Source organism: Enoplosus armatus, chromosome 5 (genome assembly GCF_043641665.1).
Source record: "Enoplosus armatus isolate fEnoArm2 chromosome 5, fEnoArm2.hap1, whole genome shotgun sequence".
NCBI classification, from domain to species: Eukaryota; Metazoa; Chordata; class Actinopteri; order Centrarchiformes; family Enoplosidae; genus Enoplosus; species Enoplosus armatus.
Genome location: NC_092184.1, coordinates 4,194,799 through 4,217,691, shown reverse-complemented (window position 1 = coordinate 4,217,691; position 22,893 = coordinate 4,194,799). Strand labels below are relative to the sequence as shown.

The window sequence follows — 22,893 nt, the reverse complement described above, 5'->3', positions numbered from 1 at the left end:
AGAGAAGCTGGGAATGAAGGAGGAAAGAAAAGGCTAATGAGAGGTAAACCTCGAGACAGAGAAAGGGTTTAATTTCACTTGTTTCAGATATTTGAACTGCCGTCATCTTCCTCTTCATCTCCATTTCCCTCAGTCAGCTCAGAGGCTCACAGAGCGCAGGTAAAGACTCGGTCAAGGTCATTCTGTTCATGCTTCTATTCATGCTTCTTTGTGGCTCCTCCACTCAGAACAAAAAGCACAAATGTTCTTTACAAAACGGTAACTGGTAAATTGAGCAAAATAACCCACTTTTCATTAATTATTAGAGTTCTTCACAGCAGCACAAACCACCAAGCTATGAAGAATCATTAAACATGGGCTGTAATAGCAGCAAAAAGCTTCACTTTACTCCTTCACAGACAGGCAGGTGCAGTTTCCATCTCTTATCAAAGAGTAATACAGGGACAGCGTAGGGACTCACATACACTGTTTCTCTTCCACACTGCCCTCTACTGGTCACCCCCCATCTAAATGATACTCAATATGGGGCCATTAGGTTTTTGCTGAGGCAGACCTGAAAATAACTGAAAATAGGAGCATCAAAGAGAAATCACACACTTTGTACTGGGCTCAGCAGTATCTGCGTCAGAGATTAAACTTTGTACACCTCGTTTGATGCCACCCCCCTCACTCCTCTCTCTCTCTCTATTCATTGCCAGTATAATCAGAGCCCCTGCTGCAGGAATCTGAGTAATGTTAACCAGACGCTCTCTCTCTGTCTGCGTGTGTGTCTCTCTCTCTCACCACTGTGTGAGAATACACTGGACAGACAGCAGGAAACAGGCAAAGATACAGGAGAAGATAGAGGGCTGCAGTTGTTAAACACCCAACGCATCGACTAGATTCGTCCGTTTTAGCCATCTGTGCTACTGCCTCTGGCTAAAACTGACTTCTGGCAAGTAGGCGGATTGTAAAGGTGTGTGTCTGAGTGTGTGTTTCTGCAGGCTCATGCTGAGGCAGCATATTTGTGCTGAGTTGGAGGAAGGAGGGGCTGTATCTGACCACCAGTATCTCGCTCAGCTGTCAGACTCTTTCTTATCCACTTCTCTTATCCCACTTCCGCCCATTCGAACTTAACTCTTTGAGGTAAAGTGTACGTTACATAGAATGGAACAGAATTCATAAACACCAAAAGAATGATGCAAAAAAAGAAAAATAACAAATTATTATCAGCTTAATGATCCACTGGTACCAGAAAAAGAATCTGTCCTCTCCGCCCACATACCGCCCTGACAGCCCTTCTTGCCAACACACACTAGCTGAGGCTACAATACAGCATATTCAATGTGTCTTTTATAGCGCTGAGGCTTTAAATCATGAGACATAAAAGCACTATGAGGGGCATAAAGCCATGGAAACAATACAAACATTGTCTTATATCTGCCATTTGGCCAGCGGAGGAGTCAAGCTCTCTGACGCCATATGCAACCTTTTGACCAGCAGTGCCAAAGCAGGTGCATCAGATGTGTTACTTCATTTACTTAGAAGGAAAGTGTGGTTATATAGTCCCGGTCCACATCACTGAAGGGTTACTGACTGCAGGGTTTACTAAATATGTGTGTTTAGATGTGTGTTAGGTCATTAAAAGAAGCCAAAAAAAGTGTGAACCAGCTCAATAGCAAAGCATAGTCCATGTTGATTTGCCTCTCTATACACCACTTAGGGGGAAAACACCAAATTAATGTTGTTTGGATTGAGGGAAGAAAAAAAAGCTTAAATCCCACTGACCACTTTCAGGAAAACGCATGAGATCTTGACTCCGTGGGAAATCAGAAATGGGAACTTGACTTTCCCCTCCTGCTCCCTCTCACTCTCTCTCTTTCTCTCTCTCCTCTCTTCCCCTCCCCTTAAATACTTCTTTCCTCTCTCTCACTTCCTCTCCAGCAAAGTTTGTTCAGAGTTATCTTGGATATATATAGCAATTTTCCACTCTCCCTCCATTGCCCACACAGTCCAGAAATAAGGCTTGGGAACGTGTCGTCATGTAACATCATGCCAAACTAATCTGCTATATTTATTAGAAGCTAATAGCAAACTGCACTGTACATGCTCGGCCTGTAGAAAGATCATCTGCAGTATTGTCTTCTCTTGCTTGCAGCTTTAGCCAGTACAGCTAAAGATTGTGTCATCTTTCCTTTCTAAATCCACACCAATTTGTATTTGGATCATTCATTCATTCATTCATTCATTATTTGGGAGGCAACTAACTACAATGCAACTACAGTAAAGCGTAACGTAACGTGACGTCCACAGCATCTGCTCTATATAAACAAAAGACAACTGCTGCCACACATGGCGGGTTGCCCTCTGGAGCACCCACAATGCATCGTGCCACAAGATCAATTTCCAGGACATGTTCAAATCAATCAGGTCAAACTCTGTGCTCATAATAATGACTCACATGCACCAAATATTGCTCAATAAAGTTGTGTCATGAGAGGATTTCCCCATTTAAACATTGCACATGCTAAGTACTCCATTTAACAAACCATGTTCCTAACAATATCGATAAATACTACAGGAGGCATGACCACTCACTTACTAGTAAAAGAGGGGAATTATTGATTTCATAAAGTTATCGTTTTCTATACTAGTATTAGGCCGTGGCACTGTTTGCTCTTATACCAGGCAGACATTGGCCTTTCAATAAATATTAGGGGTGCACTGACCCGATACGCCGGATCTGTAGCCGCACAGATACTGACCTTACTAAGCAGATCCGGGCTATCGGTTATGTCACGACCGATACACATCACAGTTTACAGTTTTTGTATTTGAATGTCATTATCAAATTCAATATTACCTCTATTTGTTACACCTGTTGAGTCACAGTGGGACGCTGACTGAACGGACGCTGAATGAACACGGCAACATCTGGCCTCATATCACTTGTGATTCCAATGAGTTACACACAGTGAGCACTGGGACGTCAAGGATACACAAAGTGCATTCAAAGCAAGAGCTGCCTCATTATCGTTATAATAATACAATTGTATTTTGGGGGGTAGAGGGAATTTTTGTCTATAAAAATAATACTGAATATGCAATATCCGCTATAAGTAACTTCACGCAAAAATCTGCAGTATCATATTCTAAGCGTTTGGGATTAGTTCTTTCAGTGCTGCACTGTTGCATCATACTGAGCACATCCTTGATCGAAAGGTTGCATGGGTTCATTTTCAGCCTATGCTGTAAAGGTTTCATCAGACTGACTAATCCCAGGCGTTAGGGATGCTGATATATACTGGGCTATGACATCAGTCATACAACATGGGACCAGTCCTTGTTACTAAATAGCACCATAAACCCAAATTGTCTTTAATGCCAGGAAGATTAGCCTGAGATGGAACGATACTGGCAAAGTAGCACATCAAAATATGTTAGCGCACCTACAGTTGAGACGAGATGAGAAAATAAAAAAATTGATCTTTACATTTGGTTTCATTGGTTGAAATTGATAAAACAAAAACACCCCTACAGTAATGTCCCCTATAGGAACATTGACAGTACAGTCCATATGATGACTCCACCCGTCTCTATTACAACATCCTCAAGAATCGTTTTACATGTCATCTAAAACCTCAGTCCCAGTGGGCAGAATTACGTTATAGCTGGCTGTCAACCAAAAGCAATATGTCTGCTCCTCTGAGCTGTTATGTTAAAGGAACACACCTAGTTTTGGGGAATTTTGGCTTATTGGTCAATTTGGCTGTTGATGTGAAGAGAGATTGTCCAATAACCTACCAAGGACACCCTGTCCCTCGTAAATCATCGGCTTGGAGGTCTTGATGCCAACACTTAACCTGACTCTTTCATTCTTTCAATCTTTCTCTGGCTGTTTCTGTGTATTGTTACTCTCCAGCAGGCCTGGCTTTCTTCCTGACACTCCACAGGTTCTTCCACAATAACAAAGCCAGTCTTGTAATTGGTACTAATACAAGTCATTAAAATAGCTTTGACAATAAATATTGCATGAACTTTTGGCCTTTCTTTGCTGTGGGAATAGAACGATCTACGTGAACTGCGAGAGAAAAGCCAGAGATGGGTCGAACCTTAACCCACCGTCTACAAATCAAACAATAAAGAAAACACAAAGTGTCTCAATGTGCCCCTTTGAACCATTAAATGCCTGTTTAAGTAGCTGTAAATCTCTCAAAACACACTCATGCAAACAAGATTCTGACATTACCCAGACTGTCATTCCATCACCATCTCCTGCCTTCACCTCTCACTTTCTCTCTCTCTCTCCCACACGATTGCCCTCACTCTCCTTTCCCATTTTCCACTCTTTCAATCTTTTGCACTCACACATTGTTGCAAGGTGTCACACAATCACTTGCTTTAGTCCCGCATTGGCCTTTAAAATCACCCAACCTAGAGAGTTCCTTGCCAATATTCAAAGAAATGAAATGTCAAGAGGGAAGGGAAGGAGGGTACAAGGGGAGTTAGGCAAAAAAACAAAAACAAAATGAAGAGAAAAAATAAATGGCAGTGCGGGGCAGCTGTGATGTCAGAGTGAAAGAATGCAAGCCATGTGGGCGGCAAACAAGAGTCGGGAAACAGAGAAGAGAGGGCAGAAGAGAGAGAGAGAGAGAGAGAAATTCGATGAAATCAAGAAAGAGGATGAGAGGCAGGAAGTTGGTGACAGATGGTGAAAGTGTCACAGTAAGGAGGACTTCAATAGTAAATGAGCGTGAATGTGAGTGTGTGGGTTTTCTGACACAACTAGTGGCCTGTCAGCGTGGTCCAGCCTGATATTGACACAAGGGGGTTCCCAGGAGCCAGACACTCAAACTGTTCCTTTTTCTCTCTGCAACCTACTTAGTGTTCCTCTCTCATGCTGCCCTCACTTCTCTGGGTTAAATGAATCACCACAACTTGTGTCTGTGTGTGTGTGTGTGTGTGTGTGTGTGTGTGTCCATGTGTACCAGACCATAGCAGAGCAATATGTTTCCATTGTGAACAGATGTGAGACCAAGACACAAAAGACTAAAAGCAGCAGGATTGAAATTAAGTTAATAAGGGAAACTGGGCTATACTTTTTTCAATTCACACACACACACCAAACATGGAGCCACTCCCTGTCCTTTACACACATACACACCCACTTTTCCACTGTGGCAGCACTTTGGTCATGCAGGCATTTCCTAAAGTGTCTAGCGTCTTCCATAAAGGCGTAATCCTAGGCTGAATCTTCCAGAGGAGATTTCTGTGTGGATGAATGGAAGCCGGTGCCGGCTCTTCTACAGAATTTCCAGACTGATTATAACCTCTGATATGAGGCTCCAACCACAAAACATGCTCTAAATTAACACCCTATTTTAAACTTGGGGTTTTTACAGCTGGTGTTGTCATCAACGTGATACAGGCACTATACAAGAACTGTGAAGTGTGACACTTCATGGCGAGTTTGTACATACACCGAAGTGAAAGAAATAATACAAAAGGATAAATAAATGTAAGTATGCAGTGTAGTTGTTAAGACATACTTTGAACAATGTCTGCCTGGAGAATATAATGTGCTCCTAAAGGAATAAACCAGCCTTTTGCATAACTTCAGTTCAAACTGACCAGTATTTAATAAATACAATATCATCCATGTATCTGGTAGATCATTGGCTCTAGCACTCCTTGCCAAACCTTAATAAGTACACTGCAATGAATTATTGTAGGGTTCCAGCTAACGATTATTTTCACTATCGATTAATCTGCAGATTATTTACCCGATGAGCCGTTAACTCGTTTAGTCTATAAAATAGTGAAAAATGTCCACCCGTTTCTTTTTTTAATGCATTTTTGCTTGAAAAATGACTTGTGCGATTAATCTATTATCAAAATAATTGCTTTTTTATGACGATCGACTAATCCATTAATCGACTAATCACTACAAAAATCACAGTTACATAATCATAATGTTTTAAATGAAAGATTACAAAATAAGTATAGCAGTTGTGTAATGTTTCACCTGTCTGCACACAACTGCCACACTCAGCTGCATAGCATTTCTGCTTATTTACCATTTAGATCTTTATTCATTTTGTGGTGAGAATCGGTACGCTCCATATGATTTTAGCCCATTTATCTCAGTGTCCAAGGGTCGGAAGCAAGTCCTTTTTGATACTACCACTGGATGGCACCAAAGTCAGACATTTTCAAATCATGTCACATAGGGGCTTTAAATTATTATTTACATTATTAGAACAGATTCTACAATAGTGCAAGAGTGAAGAATGATTTACTGGTAAGTACAATGTGTATAATGTGCAAGTAGTAGACTACAAAATTTCAGTGATTCAAGGGGAATGGTGGAATAACTGTGCGCGGACACACATGAACCTTAATGTATAAGTAACTGCTTGACAGTGTCTTTATTTTCTAATGGAAATGGCTGGCCCTTACACAGACATAGAGGTAAAAGAAAACACAGACACACACTCTACTCTCCCACAGTCGACAGGCCCTTCCAGTCAACAGGGCAGGTGGTGACTTGCTGAGAAAGAACTCAAAACATTGGGAACATTCTACCTCTCCAACCCCCATTCCCACCCTCCTCTACCTACAGTGCATATCTATCCTGCTACTCCTCTACTATCCCTTCTCCATCTCGCCCTCATTCCTTCCCCTCTTTTTCCCTTTCTTCCACATCTCTCCCCAGTCTTCTCCTCCCCTATGGACAGAGGGCCTCTTGGTTGTATTTATACCCAGCAGGCCTTATATGGAGAAGAGCTTTAGCTGTATGTTAAAACAATGCTGTCCTGCCCGCACCCTGCAGCCCAGCCCGTGATACAGATCAGCACAACAGACTCTGGGACTGATTCAGGCTTAATATACCACTGCTGATTACTACTCTTTAGACGTTAAGTGGCAGATACTTGAGCTAATAATCAGTGCCTTTAAATTCAACTTAGCAAAATAGCACTTACACGTTTGGCCCTTAACTGAAAACTGGATATTGTCCTGTAAGTCAGTGTGTTCGGTCAGTCATTGTGATTTTACTTAACAGTGATACTTGGGATGAAATCTGCCTCAATTGTGGAAGTTATATGGCTCTTAATGCAATTGTATTGCCTCATGAGGGTCTAAAGGCTACTTTAGAAGAATGTAACACTGATAAAAAAAACAAAAAGTAGAAACTGGGATATTACCTTAAAGAAACCATTCAACACCCCCCCCCCCCCCACACACACACACCTCTTCCTGTTCCTACTCTCTTCCATCCCTTTAGTCACTACCTTGTACGCCAGCTGGTTGAACCACCAAACAAAAATTGCAGCCAATAATGTTTGAATTGCACAAAGTAAATAAGGAAGGATTTCATCAGATTTGAGTGACTGTGAGAAATGTGGGCCTATCAACATGTATCCAGTCCACAGTTATTGTTTGGCATTATAACAGCTTGAACTAAGTGGCTACATTTCCAAACATTGAATTTCCTGTTTACTCCGGGAACTTCCTCTTTGCTGATTGGACATTAATAACAGCTGAGCCATTCATCTTGGGGCCATTCTTACTTCTATCTGTGCCTCTATTTTTTACTTTTACACACACACACATACACATATATATATATATATATATATATATATATATATATACACAGTAGAGTCATTTAAGTGCTCAGCTGTCTTTACACATAGGGACTGACTGAAGCATATGGCGGAGCGAGAGGGGCGGGAGGACTATTAGCTGGGAAGATTAAAAAATATTAAAGAGAAAGATTTTAAAGGAAGTGTGACAGTTTGGAGAGCTGGCTCCTCGGAGGCCATCGGTTTCTCGTTAAAGTGCTGTTGACATGTCAGCATCCACCTACATTAAACCTGACAAATGGATTGGAATTTATGTGTGAACTGCTTGAACTCAGAGGAATCTCTGGAGAAAGTAACTTAACACAGACCCTCTCCCAACACGAGAGGACAGCTCAGCAATTTGGGGCGCACACAGTTCATTACAACATCTCTGGAATCTTCTCCTTAGAGATTTATTACCAAGGGTTGGGCTGCTGGGATAGAAGATAGAAGACACACACACACACACACACACACAGACAACTGCTCTATAGGCACAAACACACACATGTTCACTGCACTATGCTTAGAGGATCTTCCATTCACTACAGTCATTTCACACACACACACACACACACACACACACACACACACACACACACACACACACACACACACACACTATTGTTGTTCAGGATGCCGCAGGTCATTTGGTTACAGCAGCGACCAGACAACCCACAATCACACACACCAGCCATCCCCATGGTGATGACATGTTAGGGACCATGTGTGGATGTAAACAAGGAGCAGCCTCTGTCACACACCTGTGGTATTGGTGGTAAGAGTTTTCCATCTATCCAGTAGCATACAGATTTATGGGAAATGTAGTGCAGAGGCCAGTAGAAGTTGTTGTCCTTGACTGTACAATAATTACACCGACTCAATATTCCTGTAGCTAATGTTTATTGTTATTAAAATGCTACAGATGGCACCTTGAATTCTTGCCACTGACAACAAAAAAAACTGATATTCACTTGTGAACTTGTGCACAAATAGTCTGATTAACGATATTACGACCTAATGCAAAACTGGGGGGGGCGCCGTCATGAAACCAAAAGATATGAAATATACATTTCTCGCTTTAGGCTTCTGATATTTTCTCAATGGAGAACACGTGGCGTACGGAGCAGATATGTATGATGTAGCAGACAATAAACAGCTACAAAATGTCCTCTGTGAAGTTCTCCTCAATGTCACACCCACAATCATTTTATCCCCCTGGGGACCAATCTACAAGAACAGTTGTTCCAACTCTCCCTTTAAAACAGCAGATGATTCCCTCACACACACACACACACACTACTCCATCGAACCACTTGTCATAGTTAGGCTGGGCAGGGCTTCAGTGGTATGTTAGTGAACATTGATTATTTGTGTTTTTTTAGGAGGCATGCGGCTCACAGTTGTGTTGAGGACAAAAATACATTAATTAGGAAACAACTGTGAAATCCCGGTGGCATAAGAGGTTAACATGCTGACCATGGGATGACATCCTACACCCAGTTTGAGTTTGGCCGACTGACACAGCTTCTCTGAGAAAGCAATTCTGCAGGTTGTGAAGAGGTCGTTGTGAAAAGTCAGAGGATCATCAAAATGATCACAATTAATCCTGAGGGAGACAAATCCATCAAATAACTGTTAAGAAATGTCACTCAAAACCAAAAATACGAACCTTATCGTGGCACCAGATGTATAGTCAGGGAATCACAAAAGTCAATAGCATTCATCCTCTGGGGACCAAGCAATGATTGTACCAAATTTGGTGCCAATCCATCTAGTAGACAAGGAGATATTTCACAGGATAAGTGAAAACTTTGACATGCTGGTGGCGCTAGAGAAAAAGTAGGGCATCACCAAAAGCATTGGGAATTAGCCTCTGGGTGAACCATAGACACAAGAGCAAGAGCAAACTAGTAGACACACTTCCCACTAAAGCAGTGCACCATGGCACTGCAAAATCAAGGCCTTAAACACTGAATTTATGACTTAAACTCCTTAACTGTATCGAATCTTCGGTTAGGAGAATTAGACACGTTAAGACTTTCAAAACCTGAGGAAACCTTATACAATCGCTGACACTGTCAGGCTTCTGCAGCCCAAATTGGACGCTGCAGCAATGGAAAATATTGCAAAACAGGTGACCATTAACCTCCTAACCCAAGATGGTTTCCACAGGTTAATGTGAAAAGGGAGAATGGTCTGATAAGGATTTCACAAGGCTGCATGAACTGTCCTTTACAGGGTGTTACCTGGCTTTAGATTCAATCCATGCTGGGATACACGTCAGCATACTCTCACCTCCAATAGCAAAGAGGAGGAATGAACGAATATTGCTCAGGTATCAGTATCAGCCATCGGAAACCCGTATCAGTGAAAGCCTAGTTTGTACCAGCTATCTTAAATCTCATTCGTCAACTGTGTTTGCATTCCTTCAGGCTCCATAGGCTGCTTTCTTTTTGCTGGTATCTGAACACATGCAGTGTTCCTTCTCTCATCCTCACAACACAGATCAAGTTATTTATACACCACTTTTTCTGCTATTTCCCACACTCCACCTCCTACTCCACCACCTCATACTCTTCCTTCATGTCACTCCTCGTTCTTCTCAATCCCCCTCTCTCTCCCTCTCTCTCTCTCCCCGGGTCCAAGGCCACACCTGCTAATACTGTACTGGCATTATCAAAGCTCCATGGAAAGACTCAGTTAAAGGTTAACAAAAAGGTACTGAGTGAGAGAGGAAGCCTTCATGGTCTTAACCAAGGATGTTTGCTCTATTGTCACTGTAGTCAAGGCTATGGAAAACACACGGTTTCTTTCCACTACGTTACACTGCCCATTCAGAGTACTCCTATTGTCCTGCAGGAGGATTTGTTTTTCAATAACTGAGCCCCATTTCAGAATACCCCATTTGTTGATCTTTTGGTAATAAGCACAATTTGAGTAATTCTGAAAATACATAGTAGTGTTAAGCCTGACAACAAATGCGTTGCCCATAGACTAAAGGCCCAGTCACACCAGCATTTAAAATGGCTATATTGTGTGGCAAAATCAGTGGAATCACTAGCAGAGAGAAAGTAAATCCCATGCAAATGTTTCATGTCGTGTTTTACGATGCACAGATTTGCACTATTGACCAATAGCAAGCCACCTTGACAGTGCTGACCTTTGAAGGAATGAGAGCTAGAAAGTCCATAATGGAGGAAGCTATCACAGCTTATTAGCTGCGTTCCATCATGTTTTATTTAACCTCCGTGAGTAAAAACTGCTCCACAAAAGAGCACTCCCGCTTCAATAACTCTTTTGAATGAAATGATGGACATACCAGGGGGGAGTAAACGGCCCAGTAAAGAGGAAATAGAAAGAAGCCTGGAGAGCTGTTGGGACTGACTAGCCCTAGCATGTTCCCGGCTTGCCTGTATGTTAGCGGTTAGCTTGCCAGCTACAGTAGTTTACCAACTAGCCCTGCGAGTAGCCCCTAACTCACAGAGCCTCTAGCACTGCTTATTAGATATGTCAATTAATTTTCTAATTAATAATGAAATCTAACCATGTACAAAATGCATGTATGAACAAAGGGCAATTATAAAACGCTACACTGTAACAGACTGGCCTGATGAGTTCACAATATAAACGGTGCATTCAACATCCTAAAAGATGAAGTCTGAAACTGCTCCAGCAGGAACTTTCCTGATAAGGCAGCTATTAGTTACCCACAGGGCAAAGTAAATTGTGTTTGAATGGAATTTAAGTCAAGCCATCAAGCTCATTTTATGCTATTTATCGTAGTCCAACCTTTTCTCTCCAGCCACCAGATTCCAGTTTCTCCTGATACAAACACGGCTCATTCTCACTTTTTCGATTTGAACACATCTAACATGAACGAGAGAGAGAAATAGTAAAACTGGAGTTTATCTTAGTTTAAAAAGGGGTTTGGTGATTATTTCCGCCTGTTGAATTCTGCTTAAGTAGGAGCGGCCTGAAAACGTGCCAATGTGCTCCAGAGTCGCACATCAATCCAACACACACACAAACACTGACACACCATTTTCACCCATGTTTCAACAAACTCTGAGATTTGCCTTTGGTGTCGTTTCACAGCAAACACAGAGTGGGTGGGTGTGTCTCGACACCGGCAGTATAGTTGCAGTTGGAAAATCACAGGTACACAGCAGAGGAGCTGATTTCATAATTACAGGTATGATATGGTACAGGATCCAGAGGGCTTAGGTCAGGTTGTCATGATTACAGGGACGGATGGATGATCACACACACACTGAATATACAAAACATACAAGGTGCTCAACAGGTGAACGCAGACAATTCATGGAGGACATGTTAGCTTGAAGTCATAAACGGGTATAACTCTCTAACTGAAGGTGGTCCTAATATTTTGTAAGGTACATTTGCTGTGTCATAGTTCTATTTTGGGATGGTATACACAGTTTATGGGGGTAAGGAGAGTGTTTTTTATTCCTTAGGCCACCTACCCTCTCCATGTGCGGAGGGCTGGGCTGGAATACAATGACTCACAGTAATGGGTATTCAAATAAACATCATAGTCTATTATTGTACATGGGGTCAAGGGCTTAATGTGCAATAGGTTTCTGGAAAATTAAAGAGAATTACTCAGTGCTCTAATGTCCTGGTTAAATACCCAGAATTGTACAACAGGATTAAATGAACCTTTTCAACAGAACATCCCCAAAACAGAAATTAGGCCCACATGTTCCATCACACACAAACACTCACACAGAGCTCTTCTCCGTCTGGCCTGAAGATGTGCAAGAGCAGGTGAAATGGGATAACCAGTTGTCTTGTATTATCTGGTTAATCTGAGTGAAGGTGTGCAGGTGAGGGCGTGTGTGTGTGAGAGTGTAGAATGGAGCAGGATTAGGAAGTGAGCTAGTCAGCACTGTAAGAAGTAGACATGAATGAGCAGTCCTGTCCTCAGCTGACACCAACGTCATCCTGTCAGACTAGAATGAGGGACGAAGGCAGTCAAAGAAAGGGACTAAAACAGTCCTTCAAGTGTTCTTTCAACACATTACCAAATATACATGCAGTTTAGCAGTATACTCATGTCTTGATTATGTTGGTTAAATCCCTTGACTTCCAGTGTGTTGCACGTGTGATCCACTCCACTGATTTTTAATGCTCTGGATTAACAGATAAACAGATGAATGCCACATCCTAAACCGTTTCATCAAGTCAGAGATACTTGAACTGAAAGGAATTTAAAGCAGTGATAGCAAAATGAAAATGAAAACTGCAGTACTGTATTAACTGTTTTTGAAGCCTTTGTCATTAGCATTCATATTCAAGTCACTTGAGGATTTCCCAGCGCCTTCAGTCACGCTGCATGTACAAAAATGGCAGTGAAGCTGGCGTGGATGGATTTTGACTCATTTCCAGGCTGGTTTCCAGTCCCACAGCAGTCAAGGCTGTAATACTGAGGAGAAGCAGGACTCAGTCACTCATAACGTTTATTCCCAGCAGGGCGGGGCTCGCTCTACCGCTGGGCTAGCTTTGGGATGTGGGAAAGAATTGCATGGAAAAGCTAAAGCAGCTGCCCACAGCAGCGGGCTAAAACTAACCAGACACACACACATACTGTACATACACACACCCTCTAAGGCTGTGAGTCATCAACATACAGGTAACACATAGTCTGAATCACTGCCAGACACATACCCTCATTACTTCCATTCTACTAGACCCTCTTACTTTACAAAGTGTTTCTGCAGAATTTCCAACACACTTTGGATCTCTCAACCATCTGAGACACTTGGCAGAACCTTTACGTAAAAACATGCCTACATTGCTGCAACAGTAAAGAGAGTAATGATCACTTTCATTACATAATTGTAAAGGCACAATCCATATTTAAAACTTAAATGTAACTGACATGTAGCCCCAGTATGTAAATCTACTAACACTTCTAGCTTGTTTATCAGCTACACTTTGGCTGACATGTCAACTCCTTTCAGTGCTTCAACTTTAACTGAACTCCTTTTAACACTTCATTACACTTAAATTGACCCCTCAGCTTCATTCACTTTAAGGGAAGCTTTAATGTATTTCAACTCTTCCATTTTATCTGCTATTTTCTCTCTATTTATTTTTTTCTCTAATGCGAATGCTACCTCTCATCATATTTCTGCATCTCTGTGTCTCCTGCTGTCTGTCTGGCAAAGCCTAGATCAATAGCCAATTCTGCACAATGTCTCCAAAACATTCCCATCTCGATGTCTGACTCAACTTCCCACATACTCACAGTCTCTATCTGCGGTAGTCATCATCTAAACAGCCTCCCAAACATTCCACCAACATTACCAACTAAAGCTCATTTTATTCAATTTAATTATTACTTCACCTCACCACAGTGTTAGATCCATATATCAGTTTGTGGATGCTGGTCTTTTGTTAAATATCAGACATTAGCCTGTTTGTGTCATCTACCTCTGATGGAGATTTGCCATGACCACCGCTGGGGAAGAATTTTCAGTGATACAACAAATGGCTGAGAAACTGTTATAGTGTCAAATATTAAGTGTCCTTTTTCCAAGTCTAGAAAAAAGATGGAGAGGAAGACTGTCAAATTTGAACATTTTGAATATCCCCATAAAATCTAATTTAGACATAAAATCAGATTTTCCCCTCAATAACTCATGTCTGAAGAAATGGGTACAAAGGCCATGAATCCACTTCAAACTGCTGTTGCATTAGGACCTTATCAGTCCTATTCCTGGCTTAGTCTAGAGTGATAACTGTGCTTAATGTTATCAGAGCAACATGTCAAAAGCCCGGACCATATCTTAACGCTTGGGTTCATACTGTACTCACAGATGCCGGGTTTTAAACTGGGCATGTCTTGCTTAATGTGTATGACGAGGAACAGCTGTATAACCCATGACTGAACTTATACATGGAGTTGTGAAGTTAGCAGTTTGTTGGTCTGTATCACTTTAGGCTTTTCTCCTGTTCCTACCTGCTCTCCCATGTCTTCCATTAAAAAGTAATATACATAGCATCTTAAAAGGAATAATTCGACATTTTGGGAAACTCGCTTTCTGAGTTAGATAATAAAACTCTCATGTCTGTGTTATAATTGGCTATGTTTCGAGCTATCATGTATTCTGATTGTATGTATTCTGTATTTCTTCACTGAACTTAGGATCTTGTTTTGTACTTTTCTACTAAGCACAATGTATGTCCTTGAAGATAATATGACTGGTTAGAACTGGTTTTCATACCAGGAGATAGCTGAAACTCCTCTATTTTATCAGTTAGATTTACGCCGTACCACCAACATACACACATGATTTATTTCAGTAAGTCCAACCTCTGTACAGGGCAGGCCCAGCCCGAGAAGATAAATGTGAATCACTGAATCACTTCTGACTGAGATCCTGCGAGAGCTCTGTCACTCCGAGCCCAGCGCTGCATTTACTTTACCTGTGACCGAAATAAAGTTTACATCTGAGAACTGAACATTGCTCCAGTTTGTTCTTGGGCTTCCAACTAAAGAATCGGGCTAACATCTGTATGATAAATATGACGCTACAGCCAGCAGCTGGTTAGGTCAACTTAGCTTTGCATAAAAAAGCGTCTCTGATCAGCAATAACAAAATCAGCCTGCCTGCACCTCTTAAGCACACTATTATAAGCAAATAATATTTCCTAAAAAGGATGAACTATTCCATGAACATCTACAAATAATTTCCACATTATGTTTGCAACATAACTAAAACCAAGACTGTAACTAACCAGGAAGACTGGCAGCCTCTACTGGCAAAGCATTCAGTTCTGCCAAGCGCCATTGGTCTTCAGCCTGGCACTACAGGGCGAGGGTGCTGGTTTTCCAGTGCAAACTAAAGCAAAAGATTTCAGCATTTACAGCAATGGTGGTTGATGAAAGGATGGTAAAATTCATGATATTTGAAAAAGCTACATGTATGCCTAAATACAACACTGTGCTGGTGGCCCAATCAACCAGTAGGAGTCACTTGTGCAGTTACAAGGTCATGCATGATCCCTCACCGGCTTCCCAACCCTGCTAACTGTGCTGGTTGCCAATCTAGACACATCGCTTCTTGGAACTAAATCCTGGTTTCTGCTGTGGTGGCAGTGTTATTCCCATTTCTTTCATTTGTGTGTAGTGTAAACCTCCTTCTGCATGACAACTGTATATTTAGCAGCCATGCCATCTGTTGATGTCCACACATTTGATATGACAGGCTCACATTAAAAAGGTCACAAAAGTGGAAATAAATCCCCCGCTGAGCATTTACTATAACGCAGTTCAAGTACATGCCTCCGGGTGAGTGCATATGCATGCTTGAGAGCCTTTCCTGTTGTAGAGGTGAAGGTGGAGGTCTGGCTAACAGCCAAGCAGTCAGGTGTATCCTATGGGTTCCTCCCAGGATCCACACAACTTGTAGCTGAGGTATTACATGACCAGGAAAACCTTCACCCTGTCAACAGCAGTTCTTACATCCGCCAAAATAGAAAGCAGTGGTTCTCAAAGTAGGTCCATGGGAAGGTTCTTGGGATCCCCTAGCACATTCAGTTTCCCTATAATGTATTTTACTAGTTCACTACTTCAACAGATGCATACTCCTTAAACAACTGAATGGGAAAGATGAAGAATCTGCCATGAAAGATTTTACCATAACAATGGAGGCAAAGTCAGACTGGTATTTGATCAGATAAATAGTCAAACCAACCAAACTAAAACCTTAGAAGCTCCTCGAATAAAATGAAAAAGTGGGCAAAAGACATCCAGCCTTTGTTCTTGATCATTCCAACATTATCTTAATCATGTAAAATACATACAAACCCATTTCACAAGCCACGTGTCTTTGCTTACATAAGTATACAGAGCCAAAGGGAAAATGCCTAACCATGCAGAAGCAGGCTAACATTTGGGGTAAAAGCTCATTCTAACCCCACACTACCCAACACCACTCTCGCCACAACTCTGTCACAGCCACGAACCAGAAATATCACCAAAACCCAGCCCATCAAGATTAAAAAGAGCCTGAAGCAAAGCACTGAGGGAAAAATCTGCCTTAAAGCATCTGCGCCACATCAGTCCAATGGAAACTGCAGCTAAATAAATCTCACCAGGGACTAAACAACAGGGGGAACTGCTTTGGAAAAATGTATTGACAACAGCACATTGATGTGTGCTTTGTGCCAAGTTGGATAATGGTGCAGACTATGCATGCTGTATACTCTGCAATGTGCATTTTCTCCTAAGAGCCACCAGTGTTCTTAAATTAGACATATATTAGGTTGATTTGTGCAAGGCCAATTCTACAACACAGCTGTCTTTGCTACTCTGCAGCCCTGTTTCAGAGCCAATCATCTCCAATAACAAGCTGTCGTTTAAAGGAGCTTACATCAAACTTACGGCACAGTGACAGTCAACTTAAGTGGCAGCTGCAGGCAGCCAATGAATGCTGGGAGGTCCTGCCCTCCAGGTGACCTTGAAGCAACAGCTCTAAGCAGCTTGACCCCTGAGGAATATGCCGCCCATGCTTGCTCATTTCATCACACTTCTCCGTTCTAGTTTCAATCTCCATGTGGATCTTCCCAATGTACAGTACAGTGCTATTTTGCCTTTCCTTCCCCGCTGGGTGGGTAATCTCCCGCACTCTTTGTCAGGATGAAGATCAGCAGATTACAAGGCCAAAAGGGACACTTTCTCGAACAGCTGAAGACCAATGTAAACAGCGGTGAGAAAACCAGGATGAGAGACTAATTCAAGTCTGCATTGCTTTATATATATATATATATATATATATATATATATGTCAGTATTTTCAGTTACAGCATCCCACAAGGATTGTTTCATTAGATACGATTTCTTGTCCATTAATACCACATGTTCTTGTGTTTGGCCATGAACAGGTTGCATTGTATGCCAGGTGCTTCCCTTGTGTTCATGTACACACCACACACACATTAACAGGTGGACAGGAATGTTGACAAAGCTGACAGAGACACTTTCTCAGCCACAGTGAAATGTTTTTATAGGAGGAAAATACATAACGTAGAAACTGACCAATGTTGAATGTGAATTTGGTATTTTAGGGAAAACAGCAAACATGTTAGAAGTTGAAATCCTAATGATGGGAATGGTTGCCAACTGTTCACCACAACAACATTGATTATGGCTTGTGTTGCACTTAAAGAGGACACATGCTCCACTCCCTAATGACAGGGACACATTGAGTAACTTCACAGCAGCTTTGCTCTGACGGGTGTGATGGGCTGTGAGGTTAGCTATTTAATGAACTAACTTAATCTGTGTCTGTCTGGCATCTATAAAAAGACAGCCCCAACCTGAATGATTTCAAGTTGTAGGCTACAAGCCAAACCAGTACGTGGCTAAAAGTTCACAACACTGCCTTCAACGACCGTCATAGAGCCAGTTCACCGGCGCTAAAAGTCCTGATAACTGACACGTAAAAGACAGACATGACACCAAACTTCATTCAAAAATACACCTAATGTTTGATTTAATTCTCTCTGCTTAACTCTACTGACCAATGCCAGCCCAAACGGAACGCATAGCTATTCAGAAATCATAGCCAGCATTAATTATTTAAACCGGCACAAACAATACATATAACGCCGTATTTCAAGAAAACTTCTGCACTTAGCTAGGTTAGTTCATAATAACCTCTATCGCACCCTAATTCGACATCTTAGTGGTGGGGAAACTATGGAGTAACGGCAACATCAGACAGTGTAAACGCTTAACGTTAGCTATAAATTCCGTAAACGTAATACAAAATTGACATGTTGAACATATTGACACACGCAGAACTGAACAGTGGCTCTAACTGATTTGTTACAGGTCTTGACGTGTGTTTTACCGAGAGAATGAGTTGCCGGCAGGCTACACTGCATTAAATTGACACATTTTTGAACGGCATTTGGCATTGCGTTTTCTCCATATGGCACGCATCAAAGCTTTCCGCCCACTCGCTCAAGCATGCTGCAATGTCACAAATTACTCTGCAGAAACTTTCCAAATGTCACCACTGTAACTAATACAACACCCAGTAACACTAACGATAAGCTAGCGTAAATGAAAGTTAACAGTTAGCAGCAGTAACGCTAACGTTACAGTAACGCCTAAAGAATGCGCGGTAAGCGGACAGTTGCTAGGTGTTTGCACTGACGTTAGCTTTAACACAAAACATACCTTAAAAGAGCCGAGGTCAAAACCCGCGTACTGCTCTCTCTTCTTTGAATGAGTTCCTGTCGTCCAGATAGACCCGTGGAGAGATTTGGTTCAGTCCCTCCGCTGTGAGTGTGTCAGCCCAGTCGGTGAGTCAGACTGGTGTGCGCCTGTAGGTAACGTACAGTACTGTGTGCGAGTCCTGCCGGGTTTCTCCTGACCTTCCCACCACTCCCAGTCCAGACCAGCGCTCCCACTGTGGGCTCTGTTACAACTGTGGCTTCTCCCAGAATGCAGCCTCAGCAGAGGACTTCACCTCCTCTAGTGGTTCCTCGGTATAGCCATAGTACCAGACGCTGCCTTAATATGTCAGAGGTGAAATGACAGATAATGGTGTTAATACGAATATGGCAGTTTGCGGTCTGGTTGGGACTGAGTTCCCCTTAAACCCCCATGGGAGTGGTGTGGCAATTTCCCCCTTCCTTTTCTTTCACTTAAGGGCAGAACAGCCCTGTAATACCAGGAAGTTCACTGAGAACCCATCCCATAGCTCCTGCATGAGTGATATGGTTTATTTTAGCCGAGCCACGCACCGTCATTGTTTCCTCTACAAACACTTCAGGCAAATAACCAGGCAGCCTTGTTATCTTCTTGTCTAGTGGACAAAAAAAAATGCAGCTGTCCTCAGATCTCCCCTTTCTTCACACACATTGGGTAGTCTTGTGAAAATAATGTCCCGTGATAAGATAAAGCGAAGCGAAAAGCCCCATTCGCTCTGGATTTAAGTGGAACAACATACAGACACTTTTCGTGAGCGGGAGAGAATAATAACCTGGCCCCTGCATATCAAAGCCAAACTGCATTCAAAATATATTTGATACTAATCCGCAAACTGACACGCCTGCCTGAGCACAAGTTAAAACCCTGAACAAATCAGTAGAATCCAGAGGGGGAAACGGCACACTTTAACTTTTACACATGACAGCTACTTTACCCCTGACTGATGATCTACAGTGAGGGAGCGGTGTGCACACGTGTATAAAACACCGTTAAAATAACTCGATATTTGAACGGAGTTTGGCGCTGTCGCTACTTTGTGTGCAGGGTGTATCCAGCGTCATTCAGCTGCAATTTACGCACAGTGGCATTATAAAATGCCAGGGTCACATCAAACTGCTCACATAAGCAGCGCGATGAGTTTCAAAGAGTTCTCGTACCCTCTACCGTCACTAAAGCCGCCACTGCACCTTCACGCTGACTCTGCAGCCGGCGAGCTCCTCCCCGCAGCCGGAGGAAGTCCAGTCCCCTCCTTCGTGTCACACCAGTTATGAGTAATGTGGGCATGAGGCGATGGGTTGCAATTTTGAGCTGAAAAGTGTTCATCATTAACGTGTAATGTTCTTAAAATATCTAGAGCAGTAATGGAGTCTGGACATCTCCAGGGGGTCCTTGGATGATTTGGTAAGATGTCCCTAGTCCCAACCTAAGAAAAAGTTTCACTTTCACTCACTAGAATTCACCATGACTAAGAAGGTCTACTGAATTATTTATTTCATTTTTTATTTTTGTTGGCCCTTTAAAGAAGTCACATTTAAAAAAGAATGAGTCTAAAAATATCCACATTACCCTACATAATATCCACCATGTGTAAGTTTTAAATTGTAGGATGCTTACTTTTTGTTAAACCTTAAGCTAAAAATACTGAGGTCATGACGTCGTGTCCTCAGCAGAACCTGCAGCCCTGGTAGTGTGCATCTGTTTGGAGGTCTCTCACATAACAACGTTTGGGAGTGCAACTACCGTGTTCGCCAAGAAAGAAAGAAAGAAAATAAGCCCCAGCAGCCTCTCTATCATTTCAGGTATTATTGCAGAGTTATGCAACATGTGCCGTGTCCATGTGAAGGTGACCTTAACCAGCTGGTCAGCTGGCTGCCAATGCCAGATATGGACTGTAATATGGCTGCACTGCCAGAGGGGGGAGTGATCGATTCAGCCTCGAACAACCCACCATCAATGGCATTCACTGACACACACACACACACACACACGCGCACACACACAGAGGTTGTATCCTGTTGACAAGGCAATGTTAGACCGACAGACTACTGGACAAAAGGCCAGTCGTGACACTGACCCACCACCTCCACCCCCGAACCTTCACCCTCCCCACTCCACTTCTTTTGAAAACCAGGAAACTGCCAGAACTTAGCCACGCACACTTAATATTTTCATTTGTTTCAGTGCCAGTTAACTCCACAATATTTTCTTTGTTTAACTTACCAACAAAGCTTGTCATCTGTGGATTTGGGAACTGAATTGGCCACATGAACCCTATACGTCATTGTTCCGAGAAATCTAATCAGTATAGGAAGGTTGGATGCCAAATGATACGTAGGTTACAGGGTCTTGGTCATAGCTTAGTAAACAGTTGATGAACCCGACACACACACCTTTCACACACCTTCAGAGACGCAGGGTGATTTGACCTTGGAGGAATGTGGGAATGGGAAAAAAATGAAGCTGTGTCCTGGAATGTCTTTGTCGTTTCCTCCCGTCCAGGCTACAGTACATTCCACACCTCCCCGATCATCACTGACCGGCACACTGCATTAACTGCACCACATTCCTCTTGCTACACATCGCAGCCCTGTGTCAGCCCACGCTTTACCTTATACCATGGGAGGATTGATTTTAAAAAGCCCACTCCCTTCATCCCTTAGATACTACATATATAGATATTAGACATCAGCAGACTTTATTACTGCGCTCCTACGTAAGACAAATATGTAACACATCATGTTTTAGAGAAATGGATGTCTCTTGTTATCCCTGTATGGAAAAATCACTGAGACAAAACTGCAGAAGCTACATGCTAACTCAAGACGTCCATGATTAAAAATGAGTGTAACCCTACAGTATCTTTGAAGGGATACTCCAGCAATTTAGCACTTCCATAAAGCTGCGTGTGTGGCTGCATTAGATTCTGGTCTGTTGAGGTTACAGTTGATGCTGAAATCTGTATCTCTGCTTCTTCTAGAATGTATTTCTCAAAACATATTATATAATAATATATTGACCCAAAAAGACCCTATAAAGTATCTATAATTCATTCTGTGGGACACCAAACCTGACTTTTACAGCTAATTTCATCAATGTTCTGCTATCAATCTCAATTGTAGTTGCACTTGCTGTGACATGTCTGTGTTTGTGCAAATATCAGCAACTATTTAGAGCCTGCAATGCATTGTGCATCCAGGATAGACACCTTTAATGTGGAATTGATATTTCATGCACTGTGAACTTTAAACTCTTTAAAGAGGCTTCGTATCTGCTCTATTTAACAGCAGGATTCTTGGTACTGATGTAGCAAATGTAGTTATGTTTACATGGATTGCGACTCTGCATAAATCCCATCCTATTCATCTCAATAAAGTGTTCATATCACATTATGTGTTAGTCCACAGAGGCAGCCCATTTTTACATGTATAGTTAACTATGAGTGCTGCTTATTATGATTCTGAGAGCGCTGCTCAGAGCCAAATGGGATTTAAACGTACTTCCTGACCACAGCTGCTCTGATTTATCAATGCAATTCACACGACAGACAGTATACTCTGAAGCAATTTACAGTTCTTCAAATATGTAAATGTCTCTCAACCTCATCCCTGTGGGAGATGAACCCTATAACCTCAGCTGTGTCAGCATCCATTTCTACCCACTGAGCTGCACAAAAACCCATCGGAATGAAGGACGAGTGGAAAAATCTGACTCCAGATCTGGCCACAGTGTGCGAACCGACCTTGCAGTTGTGGCAGTAGTTTTCTCCGTTCTTCCCCGGAGGAAGAATGATTTCCCCTGTTGGGATCAGCTGGATCCTCAATTCCATCATCGTTGCCTTTTTCACGTTTTTTTTTTTGTTCTTCTCCCGTCCCTTTTCTTAAAGTGATCCCGTCTCGCTTGGTGCCTCTCACACTTTGACAGGAGTGTCAGAGGAAAGATATTGCACCTCTCCCCTCTGGTCCCTTTGGCAAATCCTTAGGTCAGGCAGAAAGAGAATGTGCCCAGAAGACTATCCAAAGAGATGCCTGAAAAGCA

General features: G+C 42.2%; 1 protein-coding gene across 1 annotated transcript in view; it reads right to left on the bottom strand.

Annotated features, from left to right (window-relative positions):
• LOC139285864 (unconventional myosin-Ic-like) overlaps positions 1–22,687 on the bottom strand; it is a 54,134-nt gene extending 31,447 nt beyond the window's left edge. Inside the window, exon 1 of the mRNA XM_070906536.1 lies at positions 22,598–22,687. Within this exon, the coding sequence (XP_070762637.1) occupies positions 22,598–22,687 (90 nt within the window). The remainder of the gene's footprint in view (positions 1–22,597) is intronic.
• Positions 22,688–22,893: the final 206 nt, after the last annotated feature.